This window comes from Grammomys surdaster, unplaced genomic scaffold (genome assembly GCF_004785775.1).
Source record: "Grammomys surdaster isolate TR1022 unplaced genomic scaffold, NIH_TR_1.0 134, whole genome shotgun sequence".
NCBI classification, from domain to species: Eukaryota; Metazoa; Chordata; class Mammalia; order Rodentia; family Muridae; genus Grammomys; species Grammomys surdaster.
Genome location: NW_021604592.1, coordinates 9,787,817 through 9,800,009, shown reverse-complemented (window position 1 = coordinate 9,800,009; position 12,193 = coordinate 9,787,817). Strand labels below are relative to the sequence as shown.

Here is a 12,193-nt window from a genome sequence, read left to right as displayed (position 1 = left end):
TGTGTGTGTGTGTGTGTGTGTGTGTGTGTGTGTGTGTGTGTGTGTGTTTCGAGACAGGGTTTCTTTGTGTAGTCCTGGCTGTCCTGCTGTCCTGGAACTCACTCTGTAGACCAGGCTGGCCTCGAACTCAGAAATCCGCCTGCCTCAGCCTCCCAAGTGCTGGGATTAGAGGCGTGCACCACTACCGCCCGGCACCACTTTTTTTTTTTTTTTAACGGTATGAAAGAAAAACACTACCTTATAAAATTTACACACCTGAAGTCATATAAAGTTGATCTACCAATAGAGGGATTTTATAGACCATCACTTAAAAATCATTGTTGAATTTCAGAACTGGCAAACACTGCCTGGCTGTTCTTACAGATAAAACCATTTAACATGTTCTTTATATATGAAAGGCATATTGTACTGTATTTTGAAGACTAGCTAAAATCTATGTGAATCCTAACACTGTTGTTACAGTGGTGTGCTTAGGAGATAAAATATGTTTTATGTGTAACGCATAGACCCATCAACCTCAGAAAAGCTTCATGATTTGGTTTCGCATATGGAAGACCCCCCACCCTACCCAGTCTGTGAGCGTTCTGTTCATATTTCAGATCTGTATTACGTTCTTGCATTTAGGAAGCCATTTCCTGCCTCTGTAGTCTAAGTTAGGGCTTCCCTGTGTTTCTCTGGCATCCGCTACCCATCACACTCCACACTCAGTTGTGATTCTTTCCAGTCAGACCTTTCCTGCTCCATGATCAGCTCTGCATGTTCCATGGGTCTCATCTTGTTACGGGATCCCTACTTGTTAGGAAAGTGTAGGTATTGTGTATCAAATGAATACAACTTTGAATTATGTCAGATTTTGAACTGGTGTGGTACAAACTGATAAGATCTGCATTTGTGTATGACTGAATCTTTTTAGTTTAAATCTTACTAGGTTTTTGTTTTTGTCTTGATTCTAGGGCAGAAATAATATGTTTCATACATTGTTGATGTTCCTTTACATCATAAAGACCAAAGAGTCAGGAATGCTTGGGTAGGTACTTATGATTTTAAAGTTAAATACTCAATGTGGCTACTTCCTATTAACTTTAACTTAGTCCTCCTGTGTTAAGATTCTGCAAAGGCAGCACACACACCACAAGATTTGTAGACAGATTCTAGATAGGTTCTAGTTCATCAGGGCCTCAGAACCACCATTTCCCTGTTGGTTAAGTCAGTTAGATGACATCAGACTGACTTGTGTCCCCTGGAGTTTCACTTTAGACGCAGAACATTCCACAAAGTCATAATAAAGTCATAATATTTCCTTAGGACCTAGTCTGTACGCTTTCCAAAATAGTACTAATTGAGAAGAAAAATAGTCTCTTGAAGTCGTTTATGAATTCAGTAATGAAACTCACATTATTTACAAATTTAGATTTATGGTATTGTCATATTGATGATTCAGTGCTTTAATATTTCAAATACTGTTTGAAGTAAGTGGACCACTCCTGAGGCTGAGAAAATCTGCTAATGTGTATCTGGGAGTCTGAAGACTTAGCTTCTGGGGTCCAGCTGTCATAACAAGAACCTAAAGCGGGTGAAGGGTCAAGGGAAGTACCCTGTGCAGAGGACCTGTGTGCCTGGCCCACTCTGCTGGGCAAGCCTCTGTGAAAACGATTGTGTTTACACGTGCTGCTGTTCATAATTTGGAGGAGAGATGTGTTCCAGAATGAGCTGCATCCAGCCGGGGCACACGTGCCACGTGACGTGTCTGAACTGAGTATCAGATTCCACAAAGAGAAGTAAACTTACCTGCTTCCATGTGGTGTACACTGTTTACACACTGAAAACTGCTTTGGGTGTCTACTGGAAATATGAAGGTGGTGTGTGTATGCAAGGCATTATTCTGTATCTTTTGTGGAAGGCACTGTCTGAGTCAAAACAAATTCTATTCCTCAGTTTCTTTATTACATAGAAAATATGAAAGCAGACAATTGTAAATAGAACATGTATCCCCTTCTGATTTTTTATGTTTTCTGCTCTTGGTTGTTTTGTTTAAATTATTTATGTATATGAATACGTATGTATATGAGTACACTGTAGCTGTCTTCAGACACACCGAAAGAGGGCATCAGATCCCATCACAGATGGTTGTGAGCCACCATGTGGTTGCTGGGAATTGGAACTCAAGACCTCTGGAAGAGCAGTCAGTGCTCTTAACCACTAAACCATCTCTCCACTCCTGGTCTTTTGGGGTTTTTGATCTTGTTTTTTTCTCAGACAAGGTTTCTCTGTGTAGCCCTTGCTGTCCTGGACTCACTGTGTAGACCAGGCTGGCCTTGAACTCGTAGATATCCATCTGTCCTTGCCTCCCAGGTGCTGAGATTAAAAGTGTTTGCCACCATGCCCAGCCTCATATTTTTTAATATATAAGAAAGATTTTAAATGGGAATATCATTTTGTAAAGTATATAAACTAAGATTTCTCATTATTTTTCAGTTACAAAAATAATGCATGCTCAATATAGAAATATTTAAATGGCTTAACAGTGCACACTAGAAATTGAGGATACTTTTTTTTTTTTTTTTTTTTTTTTTGGTGTTTCAGGACAGGGTTTCTCTGTGTAGCCCTGGCTGTCCTGGAACTCACTTTGTAGACCAAGCTGGCCTCGAACTCAGAAATCCGCCTGCCTCTGCCTCCCAAGTGCTGGGATTAAAGGCGTGCGCCACCACCGCCCGGCTGAGGATACCTTTCTACTCAGCCTCTCCATTCACCTCCAACAAGGTACAATTGTCAGATTTTCAATATCCAGACTGCTTTGAAGAATGAGTTTGTATCTTTCACATTGTTTTAAAAATGAGTTACACCCAAACTTACTGCTCTTTGAGCTGACTTTTTAATTTTATTGTGTGTCTTAGGCATTTGTCAGTATTAGTAAGAATGGTTTTTTTGTTTTGTTTTGTTTTGTTTTGTTTTTTCTAAAATTTCTAGTAAGGTTTCATTATAATTCCATATATATGTATATAGAATGGAATATGAAATTTATAATAAGTGTTATTGTCAATATGCAAACAAGCAAATAGAATCTTTAAATATGCTTTTAAAGCAGATAGTTAAGGCCAGATGTGGTGGCCCCCATAGACTCATATGTTTGAATACTTGGTTACCAATTGGTGGAAGTGTTTGGGAAGAATAAGGGAACTCGTTGGAGGCAGTGTGTTGCTGAGGGCTAATTTTGAGGCTGACAGCTTGCAGCCATGCTCATAAACTCTTTGACCTTTGAAATGCTTTCTTTTATAAGCTGCCCTAGTCATGGTATCTTCATCTTCATCATCATCATTATTTCAAGACAGGATTTCTCAGAGTAGCTTTGACTGTCCTGGAACTTATTCTGTAGACCAGGGTGACCTCAAACAGAGATTCACTTGCCTCTGCCTCCTGGGTGCTGGGATTAAAGGCCTGTGCCACCACACCAACATTAGTAATGCTATCTTACAACAGCGATAGAAAAGTAGGATGCCGAGAAATCCCTAATAATCAATAGATTTCTATTCAAGTCCAGGCCTAACATCTCTGTATCCTCTATTTAAAAAAAAATCAATAGGTGCTGGGCAGTGGTGACACATGTTTTTTTAATCCCAGCACTTAGGAGGCAGGGGAAGGTGGATCTCTGTGAGTTGGAGGTCAACCTGGTCTACAGAGAAAGTTCCAGGACAACCAGGGCCACACAAAGAAAACTTGTCTTGAAAAACAAAATTAATTGGCTGTGTAATATTTACTAAAAAAGTTTGTTAGCTCTCTCTACTTGATGTAGCACTTTAAGTCTACTGAAAAATTAATTTTTCACCCCATAAACCAATTTATTCTACACATGGCTTTTAAGCACAGTTACAGAAGTAGTCACCATTACTTGAACTCACCTGCTGAGCTGTGTGACAGGCTGCATTGCTGAGTCACCTCACCAATTAAATGTCCCTCCTATTGTTAATTTTATTACAATCAGACTTTAGATACTTTGGCAAGCAATTCTACTAAAACTGTTTTCCTTTATTTGTAGGAGAGTTAACCTTGGACTATCTGGTGTGAATATTTTATGGATCTTTGGAGAGTAGTCCATCATTTAATTCCAAACATTTGGACTTTGATTTTAATTGGCCTAGAAGAAGTTGAAGCTAAGCCTCTCCGAGTAAGCACCTCTTCTGGAATAAGATGCATGTTTTGCAGACTTGTTAGATTTAACAGGAAACAAGCTGTGGGAAGCTTCTTACGAACATAACAAAGCCTGCATCTTCTATTCCACGAAACATTTATTACGTTGGATGACTCTAAAACTGTCGTCCTGGGCTGTGAACTAGTACAGTTTCCTTCACTTGGTGAGGACAAGAGCGCCTCTCCATTTTAACCCCAGTGAGAATCTGCACCTCATTCTTTACCATCAGAGACTGGTTTTCATTGTTGGATAGTAGTGTAAGTACTCAAATGAACCTTGCTAGTTTTCTTTGTTGTATCTTTATATTTCCCCGGTGTTCTACAAGTCAGCCTAAAGCTGAAATGAAATTAATTTCAAAGTGATGTAGTAATTAATCCTGCCGAGCCGTCTCCCCAGCCCCCTATTGGTTTTTTAATATTAAAAGAGATTTGATAATATTGGCATCTTGAAAGGTCAATGCTTGCATTAAAATTAGCTGATAAAATTAAACTTTTGGGTTTTAGTTAAATGTCTAAGGGCATCAAGAAAATGGTTCACTGCCTTTATTAGCTGTGTGTGTGTGTGTGCATGTGTGAGCGCACTAGCACCTATATATCATCTGCAGGCATTTTATCACTCCCTTCTTTAAGATCCCAATGATACCCTTCCTGTTTCTAGTTTATAGGTGGAGTAGAGTATCAGCTCTCCATCTTTTCTTCCTACGTGGATAGAAAGTAATTAGTAGTCACATCTTTTTGGTGGAGGGTGTTTTTGAGACGGGGTTTCTCTGTGTAGTCCTGGCTGTCCTAGAACTCACTCTGTAGACCAGGCTAGCCTCAAACCCACAGAGCTTTGCCTGCCTCTGCCTCCTGAGTGCTGGGATTAAAGGTGTGCACCACCGATGCCAGGCTAGTAGACACATTTTTTATGGACGTGTCTTTAGAAAGAGTATTTCCATCACCTGTATGTGAACAGATGGTAGGTGCCTCCCATTTTGTATGGTTTGATTTTTTTTTTTCTTCAAAAGGTCAGAAGGTTGACCTTAAGTTTAAAAGCTAATGTCCAAAAGAAAGGAACTGTCACTTAACTGTTCTTAATAAGTGTTAACTTGTTACACTTAAAAGAAAATATCACTTAAACATGCTAAACATAAGGCCACGTTATAATTTAAACCTGTGATTTTGAGAGATACTCAAGGTGCCATGGAATCAAATGTTGTGATATTTAAGTGTACAACTACACAGACTGTACTAAAAGCACCACTCTTAACAGCACATAAGACACCACCAACCTTGTCTTTTATTTGTAACTATGAAAGAATACAATATAGTAGTAAATATATGTAAAAACACTTGACTATGTAAAGAGAAAAGTTGTTTTGCTTGCATACGTAGTGTGTTGCTATGGAGTTCCTATAACAACTTCTTTACACGTATTTGAACTAGCTGTGCCTACTGTTATCTTTTATTTAAACAGAATTGGCAAAGACATGGTGGGATATTGCCAGGAACGGCAGCTGCTCACGAGGCTGAAGTGGGAGGATCAGTAGGTCAGGGCCAAACTAAGGTACATAGTGATAACCTTTATAAAGATAAACCAATAATGGAATAATTATAATTCTGCATTGATGAAATCATTTGAATTTCTTCTACAGAAAGTGTGCTGCAAATATAGCAGCAAATATGTTCTGTTTGCTTGTTTTTATTACTAGGAATTGAGCCCAGGGTATAGCTTACAGTGTACCACTGAGCTACATCCCCAACCTCCAATAGAGCAGTTTCTTGTATTAAAGTGAGTCAATATCTACTAATACCACAAATCCTCCTAGGATATGTGTCACGTGTTCCTTTTCTTTGCTTTACTCAGATCCATGAATCTAGATTACGTGACATTTATCTTTTTTTTTTTTTTAATCAATACCAGCCTTTACTTAAACCAACTTTGTTTTAAAGCATACTGAAGGTGTTTATAATCTAGTTTCCACTGAGACAGAAATGCTGTTACTTGGTTTTCTCAAACTAATATATTCTTCAAGCTGATGTTTGAATGGTAAAGAAATGTGTGCAGAATGGTTCTTTCTCGGCTTGGCTTTGCAATGGAAAACTTCCATGTGGCCTTCTCCAGAGGGCTGCCTTGGTCCTTTCCTCCATTGCAGAGGCTCCTTGTTGAGCCATTCATCTCAAAGATTCACTCACATCTCAGCCTGATCCCCAAACTAATCAGTGTGCACTACGTCTCTCCTGAGCTCTGTTCTCACTCACCCAGGACCCTGTCAGACACCTGCAGTTGGGTATCTGTCTGTATACTCTGCATCTGGACCCCATTCACGTCTCCTGAAACCTTTGAGGCCTTTTAACATCCCTTTCTGTGCCCGTTACACTGCCAGGTGCTCGTGCTCACCACTGCAGTGTCAGCCTTGATTCCTTGAGCTCCCTGCGTCCCCAGTCCAATCAGGCAGCAGACCTCATCCATTCTTTTTTAACAATGTCCCTCACAGCTGTCCCTTTCCATTTCTGCCACCACTCCTCCCATTTGTACGCTTATCAACTCACACAGGACCGCTGTAACAGCCTAATTAATCTCATAGCCTTCTAATTGTTGCCATGCTTCCAGATTTTCCAATTCATCCTGTACATTCTCTTCACATTTGTCTTCCTGAAACACCTGTTTGATTGTTTCATGCCCTTGATAAATTCCTAAGCCTGACATTTAAAGCCCTCTACATCTGGCCCAAGCTGGGCCTTCTGCACCCAAATCTTTGGTTCTAGCCAGTGTAGCCTGCTTCCTGCTGTGACATTCTCTGCTTGCTGTCTCTCCTCATCCTCTGCAGTCTCTGGGAATGCTCCAATTACATGGTCCTCCCTCCATGAGACTCACTCTGCTTAAACTTGCTGCCTGCTCCTAACCATGCTAGCTAGCCAGCATTTTTCTCCAGAAAATGAGACCTGTGTCCTTTGGCAATCAGCCTTCCTACCAACATATTTGGAAATGGATGAGTAGCTCATCTTCACACAAGGACTGCAGGTGACCAGCTTGAGCTGAGGATACTGCTATTTGGTGTACCAATTTATGGATAGAGTACCCTCAGGGGAAGATGGGCCAATCAGGTACACCACTTGACAGTGGCTTTCTTAGTGCAGAAGTGTTTCAGAACTCCACCTGCCACATGGTACTGCTGAGAAAGTTAAGTTGTTTAGCAATACCCCAGGACCAAGTCCATGTACTCTGCAGGCCTTCCTCGGGAACCTGGAGTGTAGCCAGAGCAGCACTTTGTTCCAGATAGGTCAAAGCAGTGAAAACCCAGCAGAGGCTGGCTGGCCTTCTCAGGAATATGTCAGAGTCTTTGAGCATTAGCAGGCTCTTTCGAAGGAAGGCTTCAGGGAAGGATGTCTTGTCTGACCAACTAGGATGGGAAGGCACAACCAGGGCCCATTAACCATGGGTCACTGAGTAGTTTCCCACCAAGTCTAGGATGGTTACATCCTATCAGGCCTGAGCTATATCTCAGTAGATAGATATCAGTAATTCCATTTCTTTCCACCCTGAATGACTGAGGGCTCATGATGGATTTTATGGAGTGAGGAAGAAGAGGACCAAGCAATGGTGGGTGTGGCCCAAGTACACCACCAAGGACAGCATGGGCCCCAAAGATATTTCCTAGCAACCCACATGAAAATAACCAATCCCAGGGCTAGGACGGTGGTTTGAGGCGAGCCTGTTCTACATAGTGAATTCCAGGACAACCAGGGCCACATTGAAAGATCCAGTCTCAATAAATAAATAAATCCTGCCTCCAAAACAAAGTGAATATTGTAAAATCAGTCTGGCTTCAAAGAGCCACTTGACAGAATGAACTAACTGTGGGGCAAAGCAGTGGTTTTGGTTTTGTTGGTGGTGGTGTGGTGGGTTTTTTGTTTGTCTTTGTTTTGTTCTGTGAACCAGGGACTTACTATGTAGTCCATGCTAACTGAACTCCTTGAATCTTGCTACATCAGCCTCTGTAGTGCTAGGATCACAAACAGATATACATCATTTACCTGGCTTCATACGGAATTTCTGGTTGTAAGGTGATAGGAAGATGCTGACGATGCTTTTAGTAAAGAAAGGGGCCGTAGAGGCACAGGGAAAAAGCTTTGTTGTTTTGGAATCACTGGGGTGCCAGTGATTCCTTCCATGGCCTTGACAGTTGACATCCCACCTCAGCTGCACAGCCCAGCCATATCTGTCCTCTGCACTCCTTCCACACCCAGCCCTGGCTGTCCCCCTTTCCTTTCCTGCTTTACTTCTAAACTAGAAGGAAAAAATAACAGCCAGGCTGCTTTCATAAGCTTCATCCCACAAGGTGGAGTTAGAAATGAGCAGTCTACTCCAGGGGAGGCAGCAAACCAGGCACGACTCTTTCTCAAACAAATGGCTCAAGAACAGCTCTGGTGGTTTTGGCCCAGAGTATAGGCACCCATTTACAGCACTCCAGCTGCAAAGAAATGCCCCTTGTGTGCCTCAGAAGGGAGTATCATCCAGACCACCCATGGTTGGACATGCCTTGATGACTAGGGAGAGAGAGACTTACAGAAGTCCTGCACTGAAGCCATGGGCGCCACACCTGGTGGCCTGAGGGTTTGCATGGCTTCCCTCATGAGCTCTGAGCATCTTTTAAATCAATTCAACACCATGGTTCAGGTCAGTGTGTTCTGCATGAGTTCGTTAATGAACTTTTTTTTGGGGGTGGAGGGGTTAGGGAGGAGGCCATTTTAGAAATCCCTGGTGTGGAGGACCTTAAAGTAGTGGTTAGATGTGTCTACACTAAGTGGCTTGGATCAAGCTTGAAGGAAAAGCCACATCCTAATATGGCCCTTTAATGGACACCAACACCACATGTTTCTGTGTAGCCAGGACAACTCTCTCTCAATTGAAATGCTTACTGTTCCTCAACCTTGACTTCACCACATCTGTTTCCCCTTACCGCTCACTGCCAGTACTTTGTAAAGTTGGTGAGGGGGGTGGTGAGATGGCTCAGTGGGCAAAGGTGCCTGCCACCAAGCCTGACGAACAGAGTTGGACGTGGGGAAAGGGGAGACCTGACGCATGCAAGTTGTCCTCTGGCTTCCACATGTGCACTGGAGTGTGTTACCTACACATACACATGAGTCAATGTAATTTTTAAAAACTGCCAGTGTAGGGTCTGCAGGTGTGTATTTCATGACCCTCCTGGTGGGCAGTGCCTGAACGAAAGGAGAACAAGTCTCCCGTGAACTAGGAGTTCCTTGAAGTCTGAAAGCAAATGTGTGTGAGGTGCTCAGTAAATATTTGCTGAGTTAATAACTGGACTATATAAATAGAGTTCACTGAGTTTCTTGTGCTGGAATTTGCAGTGAATACATCTTCTGTGCTGAAGACCACAGAGGGCTCCACAGTGGGTGGGGTAGCACAGAAAAGTAAGGAGCTGGCAGCTGGCTGAGTCCAGATCTGAGGAAGGGAGGTCTGGAGGGCTCCACTCTCCACCCCCTTCAGTGGATGCTATGAAAATGGATTCAGTAGTAAAAGGTCTGCAGATGGCTGTAAAGAACAAGCCATCTGGAGCTGTATCTGTCCATAGCCTCGATGTCTCAGTTAGCACCAGATTGGGGTAGAGGCAGTGAGCGTGAGGAATGCTCTCCTCTGCTCCCAGGGCACTGTGGTCATGTGCTCTGAATGAGATTTCCCTAAGTATGCCTGACTGGACTAGAGACTGACCTAGGAAAGCCTAGAAAGAGACACCTGCAGACCCCTTCACTGACAGTTTTTAAGTGATGTTTGTCTCTGTATTATGTGTGTGCGTGCGCTCATAATGTGGTGCACATCTGGATGCTGAAGGACAGCTTTTAGAGACGCCTTTTTTGATGAAGAAACTAAGCCCAATGTGACCTGGTCTTTGTTTTGTTTTGTTTTTTTGGTTTTTGTTTTTTTGAGACAGAGTTTCTCTGTATAGCTCTGGCTGTCCTGGAACTTGCTCTGTAGACCAGGCTAGGCTAAATCTGAAACTCAGAGATCTACCTGCCTCTGTCAGTCCTGCTCATAATCTTACAAATGCACACTCTAACTACATTTTTTCAACAAATGTACAAAGACATGCGTGCGTGCACACATATACCAAGTGCCAGCTCAGCTATAGACTCCCCTAAGAACTGTGAGCAGCAATCAAACAATTCCCCCTAGAGGAACAAACCGTAGGTGTAAAGTGAGACCCAGAGCATACATGTCCCTGAGATGTATGAGGCTGAGGAAATCTGCCTCACGCCTTCCTCTACAGCTGGTGGCTGTGCGGCCAGTGTACAGTAGACCTGCACGTGGATTGCAGTCAGCCTAGCTGTGTAAGAAATCACCGCAAACACTGTTTGGCACTTCTCGCAGCATCGGGGATGCAGGCTAAGTGGGGGTGGCTCCTTTCTGCTCCACAGTATCTGGGCTTTGAAGACAAACATTATTAATGCTGTGCTCTCAGGGTCTGGCAGGTGGTGCCAGCTGTTAAGAAGAGCAGTCACAGGAAGGACATTAGTGGAGTACCCACACAGCAGCCTCCATAAGCCACCTGGTCTTCCTCATAGCATGGTGGCTCAAATTCAAAGACCGCTTTCCTGAGAAAAGAAGAGGGAAATGAGGGAGACAAGAGCCTTAAAGGCCTTGGAAGCTCCAGCATTTCTTAAGCTGTTTCTGCCAAGGGAGCTACAAGGAGTCTCAAAGGGAGGGAGCCCAGCCCTCTACCACTTGGTTGAGGAATGTCGCACATTACACGTGGATAGCCTAGAAGATAGATTTTACTCACCAAACACGGGCACATGGACATCTGCATGACCAACTTTGGAAAATACAATCTGCTATAATATGCAGTGCCAAAAATGATTCATTGATAGCAAGGAAATTTATTCTAAGAATATAATCAACAGAAAAAAATAGTTATATCTAAAAGTATTCATTGTGTGGGTTTATTTTGTTATTTACTTTTGAATTATTTTTGCAGGACCAGGAATCCAACTTGGGCTTGCACATGCTAGACAAGAGCCTACCAGTAAACTACAGTGCCTGTGCTCCACCACACCTTTTTAAAATTTAAGCACCTAACAAAACTTGGCCCTGAAATCAATTTTCCCGCCTCACCCTCTCAAGTAGCTGGGATTATAGACCTGTGCCTCTAGTCACAGCCACGGTATTCATTTATTCATTACACACCTACCAATATTGAAGTAATTTATGGTAGGTGCTAAGAGTATAAAGAAAACTGAAGATACTTTGTTTCTCTCATATAGTGTAACCTAACAAAACCCCATACTAGTGTCCAGCTTTGGGTCAATAAGTTACAGTCAGCTCAGACTGGCCCAGAGATGCCTTGGTGAGATGCTCATACGTATTGACTGGCATCTTGTTAGTGTGGCTGGTGTGGGATAGAACTGACTGTAGCTATGTCAAACTATGCATATGATAGAAGAAAACACACAAGTTTAAATTCACTTATCCACGGAAGATTTTTGGTGTTTGTTTTTTAAATGTTTTTTATATTACTTTTTTAAAAAATATTTTTTATATTTTTTAAGATTTATTTATTATGAATACATTATTCTGCCCGCATGTGTGCCAACATGCCAGAAGAAGACATCAGATCCCATTACAGATGGTTGTGAGCCACCATGTGGTTGCTGGGAATTGAACTCAGGACCTTTGGAAGAACAGCCAGTGCTCTTAACCTCTGAGCCATCTCTCCAGCCCAATATATCACTTTTTAGAAAAATTTATTTAAAATGTTTTTTGTTGTTTTTGTTCTTCCATGACAGGGTTCTTTGTATATCCTTGACTGTCCTGGAACTCTCTCTGTAAACCAGGCTGGCCTCAAACTTTCAGAGGTCCACCTGCCTCCGCTTGAGTGCTGGGATCAAAAGTGTACGCCACCACCCCCTGGCTTTAGAATTTCTTACAGAATATATTTGGAAATTCTTTATTATATAGTTGTTTGTATACTTGTAAGTCTATTGTTTAAAGACATGTACTAAAACAAAT

The 12,193-nt window shown here is 42.2% G+C and overlaps 1 protein-coding gene across 2 annotated transcripts in view; it reads left to right on the top strand.

The window, feature by feature from the left end:
- Tmem209 (transmembrane protein 209) overlaps positions 1-12,090 on the top strand; it is a 32,321-nt gene extending 20,231 nt beyond the window's left edge. The window contains exons 13-14 of one of the 2 annotated variants that reach the window (XM_028762638.1): positions 954-1,027; positions 11,163-12,090. In XM_028762638.1, the coding sequence (XP_028618471.1) occupies positions 954-1,027; positions 11,163-11,196 (108 nt within the window). In that variant the 3' untranslated portion in view covers positions 11,197-12,090. Of the gene's footprint in view, positions 1-953; positions 1,028-4,033; positions 4,676-11,162 lie in introns of those variants that run through there. The other variant, XM_028762637.1, reaches the window with a different exon arrangement.
- Positions 12,091-12,193: the final 103 nt, after the last annotated feature.